The following is a 19,687-nucleotide window of genomic DNA, read 5'->3' on the forward strand; positions in this document are numbered from 1 at the left end:
GTCAGGCACAGACCCCACACAGACTTAACTTCCTCCAATCTGACCGTGACAGAACGCCGAACGATCGCGCCCCGGGACAAGCTTGGCGGGACCGGACTCCAGCTAACCGCGCTGAGGACCCGCGCGGGAGCCCGGCGGGGCGGGGCCGGAAGTGAAGTCAACGGAGCGGTTGTCGCGGCCCGCGCTCATTGGCCGGAAGCGGCGCGGTGGGCGGGGCGGCGCGCGGGGATCCTTGAGCGGCTGCTAGCGCCAAGTGTGGGGTTTCGCGTCTTCGGTGTTCACCCCGAGGACCCTGGAGCCGGGCTGCACGCTGACGTCCTATCCGCACTTCCCTTCCCGCACCTCCCGGCCTGGTAGGTGGGGACAGGGGTCCCGCGCAGGCAGGCTCCAGGTGGCGAGGGCAGGGCGTGGGGTAGGTGGGGACCAAGGACCCCCAAACCGGTTGCTGGGGGTAGAGGGTGAGATTCGCGGCCCCGAATGCGTCTCGTTGGAAGGACTCGTTCTCTCCTCCGGGAGCCCCACAAGGCTCGGGGCAGCAAGCCGGGTCCGCGAGCCCGCGTAGCCGTCTCAGAGCCCGCCACCGCCACGCCATCCTTGCAGAATGTGTTCAGAGTCGCATACCCAACCTGGAAGAGGTCTGGGAATGCACGGTGCGAGGAGGAGAATTGAGAGGCTGGGTAAGTGGGAATAACAGTGGAAAAAAGCAGGATCCGCCCCCACGCATTCTGCTTTTTCGGTTTTCCTTTCCCACTTCTCTCCGGCTTCAGTCATTACCGGCTGTCTGATACCCTGGCCCCAAAGTTCTGCCCTAGTCCGGGTCTGGTTCCCTTGAGTCTAGAGCGTGGCGTTGGAAGGCAGGTTCTGGGTGAAGTTGGACTACTCCTTCCCATTCTTTAGGCTTCAGGTGTCCGGTCTTCGTAGGGTGGGGGCGGTTCTCTGAATGACCTCTGCCAGCTCAATAACTGAGCATCTGTCCCCTGGAGCAGGCGTCCTGATAAACCAGTGGCATCTTTGAGGTAGCCTATGCTCATTTAGACTCTTGGTTTAGCCTGGGAATAGCTGAGTGACTTTGGGCAGTCATCTGGCTTTTCTGTGCCTTGGTTTCCACATTGGTAAAACTGATCAACTGTCATCAGTGTGAGGCCTCCTCTGACCACTGTGTTTAATATTGCACCCCACCAACTCCCTCATCCTTCTGTGCTTGTTTTACAAGTTTATCGATTTTCTGTTTCCCCTACTAGGGACATAAGTACCATGAAATGCAGTAATTTTTGTCTGCCGTAGGTAGGCACTGCTGTATTCCCAGGTCTAACACAGTGCCTTGAACGTCGTACTCAAAAAATAATTAAGGAATGGTGCCTGAATAGAAATAGGTGTTACTTGTGGTGCCTGTGGTTCCAAGTGAATGAATGGCAGCCTGCTTATCCAAGATTGTGCTGCCTCCATTCCTGCCTGCATCCCTTCTTCTTTTCTTTTTTTTTTTTTTAGGTTTTATTTTTAAGTAATCTCTACTCCCAACGTGGGGGTCAAACGTAAACCTTGAGATCAAGGGTCGCATGCTCCACTGACTGAGCCAACCAGGTTCCCCAGCACCCCGCCCCCCCCCCCCCCCCCCGACTTCTTTTGTTCTAACGACAGAAGTCAGAGAAGGAGGGGAAACTCGAAGTTTCACATCCCCCCTGACTGCCTGGACTTCCTTAACCAGATAACCTTCTTGGGGTCCAGGATGAGGGGTGCTGAAATGGAATGATACTGGCCAGCCCCCACTTTCCCCAGGCGTGATGCCTTACCCAGTCCTTTTTCCCTAGAGCAAGGAGGTGACTTCCTTATCTCTTTTACAGGTGAGAAAGCTGACGTTCCAGAGGCTAAGCTATTTGCCCCAGGGCCCACAGACAGAGGCAGAGCCAGGGCTCCAGCCCAGAGCTCTAGACACCAACCCCTGTGCTCTAAGCATTCCTTTATTGCCAATATTATCTTTTCTCCTACCTCCTACCATCCCACAGTGTTTATTGTGTGTCTGGTTGGTCCCAGGCCCTGGGCTGGGGATGGGGCTCCGGGGCCTCCCAAAGCTGGGTTCTTGGTATTTGGAGGCTATATCAAGTTGGGAAGTTGCTGTTCACCTGCACTCTTTATTTTATATAACCAAGCTCTGGATCTCACCTCCTCTCTCTGGGTTACTTTCCTAGCTCTAGGATCTTGGATATGGACCTTCTTCGGTTCCTGGCCTTCGTCTTTGTCATGCTATTGTCTGGGACAGGAGTTACAGGCACCCTGAGGACCTCCTTGGACCCAAGCCTAGAGATCTGTATCCTTTGGGGTTGGAGGTGGGGTTAATGAGCTGTTTCTGAGGGGTCTGTAAATAAAGTCTGTACCCACACCCCCTTGGATTCCAGAGATGGAGCAGACTCAGCCTATGGGAATAGGGGAGAAAAGGTGAGGTGCTCTAATCAAGCCTTGATCAAGTCAATTTTCTTCTGGTCCTCAGTTTTTCCACATGTTAAATGGAGAAGGCAAAACATACTTCTCAGAGCCATGAGGGCTCTGAGGATTGTACATGTGCTTTGCATCTTGTGGGTGAGACCCTGGGTGGAGACCCAGGGTGGAGGCCCTGGCATACAGGGGCTACCTACTCTGGGCCAGACCTTGGGGACACAAGAAGAATCAGGACCAGTCATCCCTGGTTTTGAGGAATTCACAGGCCTCTCACTATACTTTGTGGTTAGCCCTTTAATGAAACATGGTGGGGGAAGAGGGGCAGGGAGAAATACTGCGCTGTGGCTTTTGAACTGGGTCATGAAAGAATAGAAATTCATGGAGAAGAGTGGGGGGGGGGCATCCCAGGCAAAGTGTACAGCGGGAGCAGAGGAGTGGAGGTTCTGGGAATAGTGAATGGTTGCAGTGGATGATGGGAAGATCATGAGGAGGGGAGGTTAGGAGCTAGGTCCTGAGGGTTGTGTTCAGGGCGTTGGATGTAGACTCCTCAGTGAAATGGACAAATGATACCTTTCAGGATGCCTCTGCTTCTCAGTTTGTTTCTTCTTTGGGAGTGGGGGCAGGGGGAGCGTCTCAGCCATGGGCATCTATGGCCCTTGCAGATACTTGCTGTTCGGGAATGGGCCCTCTGGATTGGGACCACTGGATTGTCCAGGCCGGCCCCTTGACTTAATGCCACCCAGATAAGAAGATGTTTGAGGTGAAGCGGCGGGAGCAGCTCTTGGCACTGAAAAACCTGGCACAGCTGAATGATGTCCACCAGCAGTATAAGATCCTTGACGTAATGCTCAAGGGGCTCTTTAAGGTGCGTGTGGGCATGGGACAGCTCACCACCAGGTCTTTGGTCTGGGCACTGATAGATGGGTAGGAGTTCCCTGAGGGGCTGCTATTTAACGAGGGGGAACTACACAGATTTGAGATAGATTTTAAATAAATAGGGCCGTCTGTGAAGGGCTCTGCAGAGCCACTCAGCCTGGGTGGGTTCCCTCAGGTGCTGGAGGACTCGCGGACAGTGCTCATTGCTGCCGATGTGCTCCCAGATGGGCCCTTCCCCCAGGACGAGAAACTGAAGGATGGTATGATCTTCCCAGTCTTGCTCTTTCCTCCTTCCCACCACCTTGATCTTCTCTCGCTGCTCCTTTCCTCCTTTTCTCCTCACTCTTTTTCCCTCTGGAAGTATCCTCTTATGAAACCTTCCAAGTGGTCCCCATGGGTGTATGGACACTTCATTCATATTTCTCTGGGCATTTCCAGGCTCCAGAGCCAGTTTCTGGGCCCCTGACATGGATATAGTCCTTTGTACTGTACCGTGCTTGGGGCAGGGGAAACGGGGCGGGGAGCCTCTGCCCACAGCCCCACCTCAGGGGCCCTTGCCTTTTCTATCACCCTGACCATTCTGGTAGAGAAGGCAAGCGTTGTTCCCATTTATAGGAGAAACACAGAACAGACCTATTGAAGGGACTTGCCAGTGGGGGCAGTTAACAGCGCTCTTTTCTACTGTTTTAAAGCCTCAGTCCCCTTAAATCCTTTTTGAGACAAGGTGGGGAAAACAGATAAATAAGAGAGAACGGAATGTTTCTGTGTCCCTTCATCCCCTTTTCTAAGACTTTTTCTCCAGTGGTAATTGCCTTCCCACCCCCTGTTAACTGATTATATTCTAACGATAAAACATTAGATTATACTGTCTGAGAGAGGATGGAAATAGAACTTATATATCAAATGGTGGGCACTTTATAAATATCATCTCAAATCTCCACTATAACTCTGAGGAAGGCACTGTTGCCTTCATTTTCCAGGTAAAAGAGGACAAGTGTTTTGCTCTTGCAAACCTGTAAACCAAGCTAACTCCCGAGTTCTTTGAGGTTCAAGATTGTTCTGAGGTCCAGAGGTCCCTGCTCCACTAGTCTTAGACCCAACTTGGCATGTCTTTGGAGGAGTCTGCTTTTCTCTGTGTGGGCTGGCCAGTGCTGGTGAGGCCTGCCTGGGTCTTATCTGCAGGGGTGGCTCAAACAGGGACTTCTGGCAGGGCTGGGTATATAGTTATTTTTCATGATAGTCTAGGTTGGGGGGACCTGCCGCCATGGTGGACACACTAAGTTAGTCTGAACTGATCTGTTGACCAGAGGAAGGATATTAGTGAGAAAGTTAGTGAAACTCAGATAAGGTCTGTTGATTAGTATCAACGTTAATTTCCTTATTTAGATAATTGTACAATGCTTATGTAAGATGATAACATTAGAGGAAGCCGAGTGTAGGAGTTTTATGATGCATGATGGAAGTCTAAAGTTATTTTAATATAAGAACCTCAGAAGCATTTAAAATAAAATTGGCGGGGGGGGCTCAGTCAGTTGAGCATCCGGCTCTTGATTTTGGTCACGATCCCAGGGTTGTGGGATTGAGCTCCATGTCAGGCTCTGCACTGAGCATGGAGCCTGCTTAAGATTCTCTCTCTCTCTCTCTCTCTCTCTCTCTCTCTCTCTCTCACACCCCTCCTCCCTTCCTCCCTCCCTCTCCCCCTTCTCTCCCTCCCCCCCTCCCCCCCTTCTCCCTCTCTCCTCTTCTCTCCACTTCTCTCTCCCCCTCTCTCCCTGTCTCCCCTTCTTTCTCCCCTTCTCTCTCCCCTTATCTCTCTCCTCTCTCCCCCTTTCTCCCTGTCTCCCCTTCTTTCTCCCCTTCTCTCTCCCCTTCTCTCTCTCTCCCTCTCACTCCCTCTCTCCCCATCCCCTCTCCCTTCTCTGCCCCTCTCCCCTGCTTGCACATGCTCTCTCTTTCTAAAACAAACAAACAAACAAACAAACAAACAAAAAGATATTTAAAATAAAATTGGAAGATATTAAGAAAACCAAAACAAACCCTAATGTGTTCCCTGGTCATCCTAACAAACCTGACTCCTCACATACACTGCAGCTCTGTGTTAACACTGGGGCCTGGCTCTGGATGTTTGGAGGCCAAGTTGGGGAGGTCTGACCCAGCCAAGCCTCATGCGATACATGTCTTCATGTGCGAAATGGTACCCACCTCTCTGGTCCTTAAAACAAATGAGTTTTCTAAGCTATGAGATATAGCCACCCGAGCCTCTGTTTCCCATCTGTAAAATGGGAACAGCAGCCACATCTCCTTCTAAAGGTGGTTTTGAGGATTCAGTGTTCTGGGGGTCATAAAGCCCTTAGCATACACTACACATGTGGTCAGCCCCTATGGATAGTGGGCACAGTTCCCTTCTCTGACTAGTAGGCTTAGTGGGCTTCCATTCTCTGAAGGGTGTCTGGGGCTGGCCAGGTGGGCAGGAGAAGGGCATCTGTCTTGGCCACTCATCAGGATCCTCTTGCCAGCTTTCTCCCAAGTAGTGGAGAACACAGCCTTCTTCGGTGACGTGGTGCTGCGCTTCCCGAGGATTGTGCACCACTACTTTGACCACAATTCCAATTGGAATCTTCTCATCCGCTGGGGCATCAGCTTCTGCAACCAGTCGGGCGTCTTTGACCAAGGACCCCACTCGCCCATCCTTAGCCTGGTAAGGACTGGGGGCAGAGGAGGTTCAGGAGCCCTCTGCCTGGTGGTGCACCACGAACCTTGCATCTGCCTTCAGTTAGGCCTGAATGTCAGCCCTTGGTTGTGGTTTCTGTGATAAGCCTCAGGGTACCTTGAGATGCAGTCTCAAGGGGTTCTGTGCTGACCTGGGTCCCTAGGGGTCATCACCTGTTTCACGTCTGCCTAAGCCTTGGGCCTGAGTCCCACTGTGGAGGGAGTAGCCGCGGGTAAGGAGTCAGGAGAGGCAGAGGATGACTAACTTCTCCTCATCCGCAGATGGCCCAGGAGCTGGGGATCAGCGAAAAAGACTCTGACTTCCAGAACCCATTTAAAGCAGACCGCCCAGAGGTAAGCTGCTGGGGCCTATGGCCATGTTTGCTCTGCCTCTGCGGGGTCATGGGAAGCCAGGTCATACTGGGGATGGGATACCTGGGGTGGAGCATGAAAGCCTTTGACTTGGAACCAGACATGGCTTGAGTCTGGATCCACATACCTTTATTTGCTCATTGGTGCCTTTGGGCAAGCCACTGCCCCTGTCTTAGCCTCAGGCTCCCTGTCTTATCATGGGGTATGGACCCCGGCTGTGGGGGATAGTCAGAGCCTATGAACACACCCATCCTGATGTATAGTAGGCATCTCACATCAGGTGGCTGCTAGGCAAGGTCAGGCCGTGCTTCTCTACCCTTGAGCCTTTGAGCACTCAGCCAGGCTTCTGTCTCACGTTCCTGCATATGCTTTCAACCTAGGGGACTGAGGTGGGCTCTGAGGGCTGAAGGCTACAGGGTAGGACCACAGATGGGGACATGCAGAGTAGAAGGGAGGAGGGAATCAGGTGGCAGGGCAGTGCATCAGGGGCAGGAAAGCCTGGAGGACTGGACTTGTCAAATCATAGGCTCTCCTCTGGTGTAGGGAGGGGTGTCAGGGTCCGTGAGGGGTCTAGGATTTTAGTCCGTGAGGGGTCCGTGAGGGGTCTAGGATTTTAGCCTACTGTTTCATGGATACTGACAGGTCAGAGGCATCAGAGTTCATTATAGCAAAAGCAATATCGGGCCTGTTGGCCTGGCCGTGTGGGTTCCCCATGTTCAAGTCATCCACAGTGATACAGAGGGGCCCAGGCAGATGCTGCACATGCAGTGGCTTTGCATGAAGGTGAGGAATAGCGAGTTTGGGATATTCACAGCCTTTGTAGTAAATAGCGGCAAACCTGCTTTTTGAGGGGCGGTCATCCTGTCACCCTTCCAGGTGGTTCTCTGCAAGCAGTCCTGACAAATAATACCCAGATACAGAGAGGTCAGGGCTTTGCTTTCTTGTTGTACCCAGTGAGAACGTGCAGGATGCTCAGGGCCGTGGTTGATTGCCTCCCCCACAGTTTACCTGTCAACCCTGTGTGTTTTGGCTTAACTTAAATTTCCACGTGAATGTGCTATTCAGTCTGATTGATCAGTAGAGGCCAGGACCAAATGTGTCCTAGACCAAATGTCTCATATTGCCATTTGATTCTGGCTACCATCAACAGGACTCTAAGCAGCAGGATGAGGCCAACCTGCAGTGTTGATCTCAGCCCCCCAGCTTGCAGACTCAGCCAAGTCCTGGGTGGGCCAGTAGGCTTTTGTTGTTGTTGTTGTTGTTGTTGTTGTTGTTGAATGTTTATTTTTGAGAGAGAGGGAGAGAGAGAGAGCGTGAGCAGGGGAGGGGCAGAGAGAGAGGGAGAGACAGAATCCGAAGCAGGTTCCAGGCTTGAGCTGTCAGCACAGAGTCCGATGCGGGGCTCAAACTCACGAACCGCGAGATCATGACCTGAGCCGAAGTCGGACGCTTAACTGACCGAGCCACCCAGGCGCCCCACCAGCAGGGTTTATATTAGACAGTCAGAATAGTCTAAGGCCAATCTGTTACCCATGACCACCCACACAAGAGTTTAGACTGACCTATTGATCTTTGATGTCATTGTCAACAATTACAGGGAGCAATAGATGGACCCAGAGCAGCCCTCATCCCCAGTGAAGACACATTTCATGGCCCACTGTCTCCCATCTGTCACGACATGGTTTGAGCCACTGTTATATTGTTTCTCTGAGCCCTGAGAGCAGTGTCACTATGGGACTGCAGCCTCATTTGCCCTATGTGGCATAACCCAAGGCCACTCAGGCATCAGGAGCAGCAGATGGATTTGTATCTGTCAGATTAAAACAGGTTGTATTGGCCTTTGTGCCTGCACAGGGTCACTTAGGGAGCTGCTTTTGATGGCATCAGGCACAGCAGAGTAGTTTACTACTAACCACATCCCTGTGAGTTTTCCTTTCACAGGGCTGAGATGACACACCCAACAGCCAATCACATTATCAGCTGCAACTGCCACTTGGCTTGGACAGATCCTAGGATTGTTTGCCAAGTGGCGGTGCTAGATCGAAGAGACCAAGAGGATTAGTTGTTCCCTCCCCAGATGCTAAGATTATTGCTACAAAATCGGTGTGGCACATCCCAGGACCTAGATAGAATTCCACTTTTCCTCCAGTCCTCCTCTACTCTCACCTGGAGCTTTCTTTCATCCAGAAGGGTCAGATGTGAATGGGACAAGGGCATTTGTCATTTTCAGAGACCCATCATACCTTCCATCTTGGGCCACTGTAGGGGGACTTGGCAGGGAGCATACTTGGCCAAATGGTCATTATCCTAATGATTTCACGTCATACCATTTCAACCAGGGACTCTAGGCAGTCAAGCCAGAAATACAGAGTCCTCTGCTTCATGCCCGTCCATGGTGGCAAGTACAATGCCACATCTAGTACAATGATGTATTTAGATGGTGAAACCAGTTAACTGGGCACTATAGGCTTGATCAGCGTTTTGATTCTGGTTGGTGTCATCAGAGAATGGGCCTTAAGATGGGCATCTAAACAAGTGACCCGGACTGTTCAGTTGTCAACCATAGTTTGTTTCCATACTTCATGGCTCCAAAGAGGAATGGCTGCCTTTGATCTGCCAGTCTTCTGATATGGACAGCTAGGACGCTGACAACGGTCACTAGAAATAAGACATGCACGGTGTTAGGAATATTATCTAGGCAAGGGTGGTGGCTTTTAATTCAGACCATTGTCTGACTGGCCTTGATGGCATTATCACTGGGGCTGGATGGCTGTCACCGCCAATGCACAACAGTGTCTAGGATTCCCAAAAGCACCCCTGGATTTGATGATTCGCTAGGAAGAATCACGGGAATCAGTGTACAGTTGTGCTCATGGCTGTAGTTGATTATAGCAAAAGAATGCAAAGCGAAATCAGGAAAGGGAAAAGGCTCTTGGGGTAAAGTTTGAGGGAAACCAGGCACAAACCTCCAAGAATCCTCTCCCAATGGAAGCACCCAGGACATACTTAATTTCCACAGCAACAAGATGTGACATGTGAAAAGTTGTCCTGAGAGGAGGCCCGTTAAAGACTCAGTGCCTAGAGTTTGTATTGGGAGCTGGTCACTTAAGCTCCCTCTGCCCAGTGCATTCCATAATTCCAGAGTCCCAGGACGAAAGCAAGGGGTTCAGCATAAACTCTATTGTTTGCACAGTTTAGGCTCAGTGAGTCACTCTTATCACTTGGTGGGAGTCGTCCCAAAATCCAAGTTCCCAGACACCAGCCAAGATACAGCCCTAGAAACAGGCCTTTCAAAGGATAGCAGTCGGGCCAGCTATGCTAACTCTTTTGCACAGTACCATTAGCTCTTAATTTAGGTGAACGATCAGTGAGCCAGGCCTGAGTATTTAGGGGAACCTCTGAATCAAGAGCCCCTTTGAACCAGTGGCTTTGCTTCAGGCAGCAGAATGGGAGGTAAGGGTTTCCCGACTAGGGTTGCTGTCACCTCGTCACGTAACATCCCTCGAGGTTGCTTGCTATAATCACAACCCTGATAAATGGCCAGTGTAAGAATAGTCAGGGCATACCCAGCAAGAATACAGAAGGACTCTCAAGGCCATGGCAAATTGCCTTTCCCCGGGAGGGGCACCCACATGCTTTATTGCTGTGAGGCTGGCTCTCCTGGCCCTGCAGGTCACGAAGGCCTCTGACATGGGAGGAGGGTGAGAGAGAGCATAGACCAGAGAGAATGGGTGCTAGGATAGATTGAGTTTGGCTTTGTCACAATGTACTCTGCTTGGAAGTAACCATACCAGCAACATGCTTTCCTTACTTCTCATTGGCTAGGGATGGTCTCAAGATTTTACTCGCTTTTTAGCATCCAGCATGGACCTGTCCCACCAGCAGCCCAGGCTTGCTCAGCTCCCTTCATGCACTCTCTGTGCTAGTGAGTGTTCTGTACATAAGTACTTCTTATGTACCCATAACTAGAGTCAACTGGTGTCAGGCTGTATGCTGGCCACTGCCCCTGTCCAGAGGGAGCTGGCCCTCTCCCTGCTCACAGTCTGTTGGGGAAGGTGGCAGGGAAACAGTCCCAATCTAGCATGATCACTGCACCAGTGGAGGAGGGAAGTGTGTTGAGCTGTGGAACCCTAAGAGGGGACCTGACCCTGCTTCAGCAGGTAGGTGGTGGAGGCTCTGGGATGAGTAAGAGCTGCTGGGTGGACTGGCCTGGAGAAGACCCTCTAGGCCAAGGCACTGGCTTGCACAGAGCCTCGGAGGCATAGCACATGCATTTATTTATCATTTGGTGAGCATCTACTGAATCCCAGCTGCTAGAGAAGCAGAGTAGCCCTGCTCTCCTGGGAGTGCCATTCTAGTTGGAAGATACAGTCAATAAAAAGCATATAATAATGGGAGGTGGTGACAAGGCTATGGAGAAAAAAGCAGGGGAATGTGCTTAAGGAATCAGGGATGAAGTGGGAGTACAACTGCTATTTCGTGTGACTTAGATGCAGAAGGTCTTACTGAAAAGACCTGAACAAGGTGAGAGAGTGAGTCTTGTATCTAGAGGAAGAACATTCCATGCTGAAGGAGCTGCAGTGCACAGGCCTTGAGTTGGAAGCATATTTGGAGGGGGAAGGGGAAATGTGAGAAGAAAAGGTCAGAGTAGGCCAGATCACAAGACCCTTGGGGGTCTTCTCCAGGCCTTTGACATTTACTCTGAGACACGTGGAGAACAGGGTGATAGGCTCTGACTTCCCCCTGTAGAGGATCAACCTGGCTGTTGATCCTCTGTTGTGGAGAGTAGTCTAGGGGGCCAGGGTGGGAACAAAGACACTGATGAGGAGGCGGCTGTGCTGGTCCATTTGGGAGTTAATAGTGGCTTAAACCAAAATCAGGGTGACAACTTTGAGGATGGTGAGATTCTGGTTGTTTAGAAGGTAGAGCCAATAAGATTAGCTAAGGAAGCAGATGTGACATGAGAGGGATGTAGTAAGAAGGACTAGAAGACTTTTGGCCTGCATACATGCAAGAATGGGGCTGCCATTTTGTAAAATGGGCACACTGTGGTGGGACAAGTTTGAGGCCTGGATAGGGGAATCAAGACTTTGTTTCTGGACCTGGTGAGCATCTGAATGAAGATGTCAAGGAGGCGATTGGAAATAGGACTCTAGATTTCAGGTTGAAGCTGGGACTGCCAATGTGAGTCATGCCTATGAAGGAAGGTGTGGAGAGCCGTGGCACAGGTCATGTTCCACCACCCCGGGGCAGGTAGAGTGTCAGGGCAGATAGAGGGCTGCATCCGGGGACGTGCCTACTGGTAGAGGAGGGAGGATCGGGAGGAACTAGCAAAGAAGCCCCAGAATGACAGTGTGAGAGTAGAAACCCAGAGAGGATAATTTCTGAGACCCTATGAGAAAAGTGCAGCAAAGGGAGTGAGCGGCTCATAGAATCTGCTGGAAGGCCAAGTAGTGTGAGGCCTGAGAACTGGCCAGTGGGTTTAGCAAGATGGACACTGGCCATCAGAGATCATAATATAAGCTGTTTGAGTGGAGCAGTGGGGACAAAGGTTGGATTTTGAGAATGAGAGGCAAGGAAGTAGACGCAGCAAAAGCAGACTACCTTCAAAGAGCTTTCTTTCCAAAAGGAACAGACCAATGGGAACATAGCTGGAGGGGGTGTGGATTCCAGGGGAAATTTTAGTCAGATGGGAGAGACTAGGCATGTTGGCATGTTGATGGGGACAGCCCATTAGGGAGGAAGAATTGATGGTGCAGGGGCAGAAGAGTTGCTGGAGCCCCATCCTGAGGAAGGAAGGCAGGGGAGAAGATCTGGCGCCTGGGGGAAGAGTCCATCTTGTCTGGAAGAACAGGTTGCCACAGAGGCGGCTGGGTTGGTGGGAGTGGAGGTGGGGGCTTGTGGAATTTTCTTCTGTTCTTGAAATAGCCAGGTCATGGTCTGTGGGGGAGGGGAGGAGGGTCGGGGGGCTAGAGAAGGTGTGCCTAGGAGAGCGGCTGAGGGAGCAGACCAGGAAGACATCCTGGATTGCCAGGCAGCATGGAGGGCCCGCTGGAGGTTAGCATCAGGAATTTAAAGTAGGCATTAGTTAGGCCTAGTGGGGAAGGGGTCTGAGAAAGGGAGAGTCAGTGTTTCTCTTCTGACCCAGCTAGGTGTGGGCCCTCCTGGTGAGGCTAAGCCAGCTGGGGTTGGAAGGCCCAGATCTTCTGACTTGCTGTACCCCAGCCAGAGCCAGAGGGTATGGGGTCCTCTGTGACCTGGGAGGTCAGCTCCTCATCCCTCCCAAGAGGATGAGAATTAACTCCTAGCAACAGGAGGCAGAGTGCGGTAGGGGGAACACTGGTCGGGGAGGTGGGAGGCCTGGGGGCTCGTCCCAGTTGTGCCTCCCACTTGCTGTGTGACTTAAGTATATCATCTACCCTCCCTGGGCCACACTTCTCTGATTTCACCCCACCTTCCAGACTCTCATAGTTCAGCCTAACATGGCAAGTAGATTTCTGCACAAGGTAGAGCTTCTAGTTTGTTTTTAATGTCTGCCTTGATCACCCATTTGTCCTAAGAACAAATAAAGCAGGCATATTTCACAGCATAGTTAACATGAGTTTGGGGTACTATTATGGTATTTCATATGCTAACATGATTCACTTGTTCATTTAAAAAATACATACCGAGTGCCCTCTATAAGCCAGGCAGGTCTTGTGCTAGGGACTCGTGAACAACACGGGATCCTCCTGTCCTCACGGAGAATGTTTTCCGGTGGGGGCGACAGGCACGAAGCGTGTGATCATGAGGGAGAAGCCCTGAGAAGGAAATGGAGGAGCCAGGCGGGATTCAGGGCAGGTCCCCCAGGATGGCGACCGCTGAGCAGGAGCTAATGTGGCAAAGGTGGCAGGGGCTGGAAAGAGCATTCTGGGCCTTCACAGCACATGCAGAGGCCTGGGGGTGGAAGGGAACAGGGAACCTGAGAGCCCAAAACAGGGAGTGTGAGGGAGGAACACAGAGGTGGGCAGAGCGGGCCTGCACATGGAGCATGTGGAATTTTATCCTGAGAATAATGCAGTCATAGAAGGGTTTAAGCAGGAGTGTGACATGGTCAGATTTGCATTTTGGAAAGAACTCACTGCAGTGAGGAGAAGGTCTTGAGAGGCACCACAGTGGGCGTGGAGAGCACTGGGAGGCTCCGAGTCATTGGGAGAGAGGCAGGGGTGGTGATGAGGGTAGCCATAGGGGAGACGGAGAGGAGGAGATGAGTTTGAGAGACACTTAGGAGTTAAAACGAGCCAGGCCTTGGCCAAGGAGGGAGAGGGGTGGGGGCCGGGGCCTCACTCTTCACGAGGACGAGGACGGGGACGTAGCAAGAGGACTGGGTTTTTGCGAAGATGGAGCCATGCCAAGCTTGGGGCACATTTGGGACATCCTAGTGGCATTTAGACGTGGAGATGCAGGTATGAGGGGAAACTGACATACATACCTAACAGAAGCCATGAGTTTAGATGAGCCAGTCTGGAGAGGGCAGAGGGAGAAGAGCAAAGGCCCTGGGAATCGCAGTCGAGAAATGCGTCCACTGAAGTCCTCCTCCTCCACCCTGGCTCGTTCTGGGTTCTTGTCACCTCATCAAGCACCACCATCCCCGCACCGTGGAAGCCGTGAGCCTGGGCACCACGATCTCCTCCACCTCTTTTTCAGGGTCTGCCAGTTTGACCTCTGGCCCTCTGCTTCCCATGCACTCCTTTGCCTGGGCTTCTCTGCAGCTTCTTCACAAGCAGCAGGATGCCTGCGGTCTCTTGCTCTCACTGGTTGCCCTCTCCTCCTCAGGGGTATAGCAGCCAGGGCCCTGGGGGGGTCTGCGGTTGTCTTGGGCACTCAGTCCCCTCACCCTGAGAGAAGTCTGCTTATGGTTTCTCAAATGCCCCATGCAGGTTCACACCTTAGCACCTGTCCCTCTTCCTGGAATGTCCTTTTCTTCCCTCATCCTGTCTGCTTGGTGAGCTCCTGGTTGTTTTTCAAGACCCTCTAAGCAGTTTTCCCCAAGCTCATTGAACTATCTCGAAAGAGTCTGCGGGCTCCTTGAGGGCAGGGCCTGTGTCTAGGCGATCTTCCTGCTGCTGCAAGCCCACAGCAGCCTAGCCTCAGACAAACTCTTTGCTCCCCACAGACTAAACCAGACTGTTCTGTTTTTCTCTCAGTTCATTTCCAGCACTGACCCTTTCCAGAAGGCCCTGAGGGAGGAGGAGAAACGCAGGAAGAAAGAGGAGAAGCGGAAAGAGATGCGAAAAGGCCCCCGGATCTCGAGATCCCAGTCTGAGTTATAGCAGGAGTGGCCCAGGGCTCAAGGGGCCAGGAGGAGACCAGTCCGGAGGAAGAGACAGAGGCATCTACTGGTGGTGAGAGCCAGCTCTGTGAAAGGGGAGGTGGCCTTTGCTCAGCCCCCTGAAGCTGGCTTTGCGCCCTAACTGAAGTGACTGGGCCACAGAGGGCTGGATTTCCTTCCTGGGGCCTTCCTGGAGTGGGTGCCAAGGAGGCCTTCAGAGGATGCCATGCTGCAGATCAAACCATGTTGAGATGCTAGGGGAGGCTGGAAGGATCCTGGACTGGACCCTCCCTTTGAGTTAGGACCGCTGACCAGCCAGCTGCCACCCTTCATGAGGAGGCAGCAGAATCAGGCTCTGAGCCACTTGTGGAAGTGCCATGCCTACTGATGGCCCCACTGTGGCACTGAGCTGCTCAGCACAGGTCCCAGCCCCCTGCAGAGACACAGGAGAAGCCAGCAAGCCCTCTGGGCTAACCGAGGCTGATTTGGGCCCCTGGGAGCTGTGAGCCCTTTCACAGGGTAGGGGCCTGGAGGTGGGGGGGGGGGGGGTACCAGAGGTCCCCACAGATGTAGAAACTACCTTAGAGGATGTTCCCACCTCATCAGGAGGAGCCCCAGGCCCTAGCAGGGCAGCGAAGCAGGGGCTTGGCTTAGGCCTTCTCTTCCCCTTCTCAGCACCATCCTTCATGAAGAAGTGTCCCGGGAGGGTGTTTAGCCAAAGACCTTAGAGCAACATGATCTCTGTCCTCTGACATCTGGGATGGTCCATGAGCAGGTGCAGGGTAGAGTCAACTTGTCCTCCAGGCAACTCTAGGAGATCCTTGGCCTGTGGGTAGGGGCTGTTGGGAGACAGGCTGTAGCTCTACAGGAGGCTGTGCTTTGTAAAGGCAGAGCTGCTGCAAGCTGGATTGGTGAGACTGAGCTCCCCATAGTAGAGACCAGTGGCTGTAGAGCAGGGAAGCTACAGGGGAATTAGGCCCTGAATGGGCAGCTACCCTGTAATAATGCCCCTCCCAGGCAGAAGAGGGAAAAGCTCTGGTGGGAATTCTACTTTAGTCTCTTTGACCTGGCCAAGCCAGGTCTGCCCCTTAAAAGAGGAGGGACACATGACCATCCCAGAACCCCCTAGTCCCCCACCACTGACAGAGCCCAAGAGAGACCTGAGTCTTGTCTCAGCCCCTCAGACTTGCCGAGTGATCCTGGCCCAGCCTGTCCCTGTCCTGTAGCTTCACTGGCAAATTTGATAATGTCTGAACCCTCCCCAGCCCTAAACTGCTTCTCTGAGGCTGGAGCCTGGTTTCTCAGTGACAGATGCCCTTCTCTCATGGTTCTTCACCATCCCATAGGTTTGCTGAGCATCCCTGTTTACACAGCCGAAGAGAAGGACCCAGTCTTCCCTATCTTCACCTCTGTCCCATCTGGCACCCCCCATCCTCCTAGGCTCTTCCTTCTACACCTTTCGCCTCTTCATCTTGGTCGATTCCTTCCTCTTCATCCTCAGAGGGGCCCAGGTTTTCCCATCTGACACCTTCAAAGAAACAGGCAGAACCACTCTGCTCTCCCCCTCTCCTTCCCTTTGATGCCGTTGCTGATTGTCGTTACTTGTTCCTGGGATTCCCCCTCAAGTCTTACTGCAGACAGAGCCCTCTCACCTCGAGGCCCAAGGGCATGTGTTTGTCCAGCTTCCTTACAGCTAGGATTCAGTCCCAGGAGCAAAGTGCCATCAACCAGATGCACCAGCCTGTGTGGGAGTTCTGCCGGTGAAGGTAGTGGCCACTGGGACCAGAGGTAGGGGGTCGGGGGTGGGGGGTTCTAGTGGCCAGACCAACACCAAGGGTGCCCAGTGGTGGCAACAGTGATGTCTTCACTGGTGTTTTCAGCATGGTCTAGGATGTTGTTCCTGTCTGCTGAGCTTCCTAGTTCAATCTCAGGCACCCCTGGAGAGTCTGGGAGCTAGCTCCCCTGTGTCCTCTGAGGCAGGATTTCTCAGCAGTGGCACTATTTACATTTAAGGCCAGATAGTTCTTTGTTGTGTATATGAGGATGGCTGACCTGTGTGTGTAGGAGATTTAGCAGCATTCTTAGCCTCTGCCTACCAGATGCTAGTAGCAGTCTCCAGACATTACCACATGACCCCCGGGGACAAAATCTCCTTGGTCCACAGCACTTGTCCCTCCTTATCCAAGCCCTACATCTTCCTCTGCTGTCCCCAGTCACTGCCCTCAGAGAGATGCTGTTGGAAGCTCCTTGAGATGATCCTTCCAGGCTTCTGGGCTGCTATGTTGTCCTGGTTCTCTGCCCTTAGTCTCAATCTGCTTTGTCTCTTCCTGATTCCTCTTTCCTTCCCCACCCCTTAAATGAAGAGTTTTAGCTTCGTCTCTCCTCTCTGCTCTTTTCTGCTTGGCACCTTTATCCTCTGAGACCCCAAAGCTGATGACACCTTCCCTCTTGCCACTGATAATCCTCAGTCCTTAGGTTTCAGCTTATCCAAAACCAAACTTGTAATTTCCCATCCCCAAGCCAGCCTGATCTTTGTGTCAAACCGTGGGGTACATGTTCTTGCGTAATGCTGGAGGAAGTGACAAATCCTGAAAGATTGGGGGAGGAGGGAGAAGGTGACAAGGCACTGCGAGCAGAGGCCTAAAAGGGGAGGCATCAAAGGCACTCAGTGAAAAAGCATGTGCAACATTCTCTCCTATGACCTGTAGTAGTTGCCCAGTCTGTGGTAGATCTCTGCATATATGGTTGTCTAGTCCCTCCCTTTCCAGATGAAGAACCCAGGTCCTGAGGAGTGACTTGTCTAAGACTGGTCCACTCTTGAGAGCCAGTCTCTGTTCTCCCAGCCAGGGCAAGGTGCCCACGGGGAGAGATGTTCAATTAGGTGGGATCCAGGGCCATAGGGACAATGCCAGTGTTTCGCTGGGTGCAGTGCAGCCACATTTTTTCTGCAGTTTCTCCTGAGCCTTCATTTGTGCTCCCTCAGGCCACTTTGTTAGGCCCCACCGCTTCTAGGCAGATCCAGTAGGGAGTTGTGGGGACAGCGCAGAGTGGGAGGTACTGTGCCCGACCTGCTGCTTAGGTTGCCCTCTGCAGGGCGATACTCGGGCTTTGGGTTGGGAGACCACTGGACCAAACTGAGGTATGGTAGTCCGGAGACAGTCACCCCTCAGTGGGGGGAGCCCTGTGAGAGGTGCAGTCCAAGGTGGCACTGCCCAACTCCATGCCTGGTCCAGGGCAGGGCATCAGGGTTTAGTTTTCTGTTTCAGGGTGACACTGGTAGGTGTAGTCTGCGTATAAACTCTTCTGCATGTAAACAATGAAGAAACATTCTTGTCCTTTTTTCCCCCCAAAATAAGTCACTTTTTTCTTATGTTATACATGTTCATTATAAGAAGTAATTTAAACAATACTGAAACACCAAGAAGAAAATAAAATTCACCCTAAGTCCAACCACTCCCATAATCATGACTGACAACTCAGCTGTTGGGCCTTCCAGCCTTTTGCCCTTCATGTGAGCACATAGATCCCTATTTTTTCAATTGCAGTAGCTGCTTTGTACGGGCACATACTATATGCCAGGCCTTATGCCAAGGGCTGGCTGCTGGCAACTCCTCCTGCCTCAGGGCCTTTGTCTATATCATCTGTTCCCCTGGCTACACTAGACATGATTCCTCAAAATTTTAGGTTTCATCTTAAATGTCAGAGTCCTTTAACTGACAACCTAAGTTAGGTCCTTTGTTAGTTTCATCACCCCCTTTACTCTCCATTGATTACCTGTACCTTACCTGCTTTCTATTTTTGTTTAATGTCTGTTCTCTTCACTAGACTGGAAGCTCTGAGAGGGCAGGAACTGCCTTTTTTTGCCTGTCAGAAATGTTCAATAAATGTTGTCAAGTGAATGTGCACATGATCTCTAATCTTCAAAACTGAGAGGACACTTTTCCCTGCATTTTAGAGATGACAAAATGGGAGGCTTAGAGCAGTTAGGCCAAGGTCACATTGCCTAGTGGATCCATGTGTCTGCCTCCACACAGGCTACTACGTGCTCTCCTCTTTACCTCAAAAGCGACAGCTCTGTTAACATACTTTTCCTTTTTAACAATATATTGTCAGAGCATTTGTCAATAGGCATTTATGCACATGACCTTTAATGATATTTCATTCCATTGTGTGGATGTAATTTATTCATCCAGTCCTTTATTGGGCTTCCCAATATTTGCCCCAGTTACGTCTCTGAACTTATATATTTGCGCACTTTGAGCACTCATAACTTTTATTCCATAGGATAAATTCCTACTGGTCTGCACATTTGTTTACATGGAGACCAGCTGCAAGGTGGGGCAGTGGGAACTTGTGGGCGGGCTGCACGTCAGAATCCCTGCTTCACGGCCAAAACGCTCAAGCCTGGGTCACACCTTAGGAGGCCTGTGGTGGGTCTCGGGCTCTAGCATTGCTTTAAAAGTCTGCAGGAGGTTCGGAGGGACCCAGGGTGAGACCGTCGGAGTAAAGCGCTTGGTCGCGGCAGGTGCAAAGGCACAGAGGTTGTAAAATGCACTCTGCACTTGGGACAGTTCACGGCCCACGGCGAACCTCCATTTCCGCCTTTGCAAGGGGCTTGCTAGGAACGCGACTTGAATGATCGAGACTCCTCCGGGCCCCAGTGCTGGGGGCCAGGTTTGATTCTACCCGCTCTCCTAGGCAGGCTGGGCGGGGGAGCAGCTGGGAAGATGACGTAATGTGCTCATTGCGCGCTCCGGGGGCGACCCGCAAGCGGGGGCGGAGGGTGTTAACCCTTCCACCCCCAGCCGGTGGATGGACTAGCTTGCAGAGGCAGATCCACCTGAAAATGGAGCGGCGCCTTTAAACAAGGGGAGTAAGGTTGGGCTGAGGACCCGGAGCCTTCACTTCGCATTTGCTACGAGCCCTCGCGGGGCGGGGCCTCGCTATGCAAATCTGAGCTGCTGATCGATGACGCGCCATCACCCC

General features: G+C 52.1%; 1 protein-coding gene across 2 annotated transcripts; it reads left to right on the forward strand.

Moving 5' to 3' along the window:
- The first annotated feature begins 192 nt into the window (after positions 1 to 192).
- Positions 193 to 18,604, forward strand: CCDC134 (coiled-coil domain containing 134). Of its 2 annotated transcripts, none has more exons than XM_060656214.3 (7): positions 193 to 353; positions 2,187 to 2,305; positions 3,177 to 3,298; positions 3,485 to 3,569; positions 5,826 to 6,007; positions 6,301 to 6,372; positions 14,577 to 18,604. In XM_060656214.3, the coding sequence occupies exons 2-7, from the start codon at positions 2,203 to 2,205 to the stop codon at positions 14,700 to 14,702; spliced, it is 690 nt and encodes a 229-aa protein (XP_060512197.1). In that variant the 5' UTR covers positions 193 to 353; positions 2,187 to 2,202; the 3' UTR covers positions 14,703 to 18,604. The 2 variants fall into 2 exon arrangements, with proteins under 2 accessions (XP_060512197.1, XP_060512198.1); XM_060656215.3 differs by lacking the exon at positions 193 to 353 and adding an exon at positions 370 to 677.
- Positions 18,605 to 19,687: the final 1,083 nt, after the last annotated feature.

The sequence above is a fragment of the Panthera onca genome, chromosome B4, assembly GCF_046562875.1.
Source record: "Panthera onca isolate mPanOnc1 chromosome B4, mPanOnc1 haplotype 2, whole genome shotgun sequence".
Taxonomy (NCBI): domain Eukaryota; kingdom Metazoa; phylum Chordata; class Mammalia; order Carnivora; family Felidae; genus Panthera; species Panthera onca.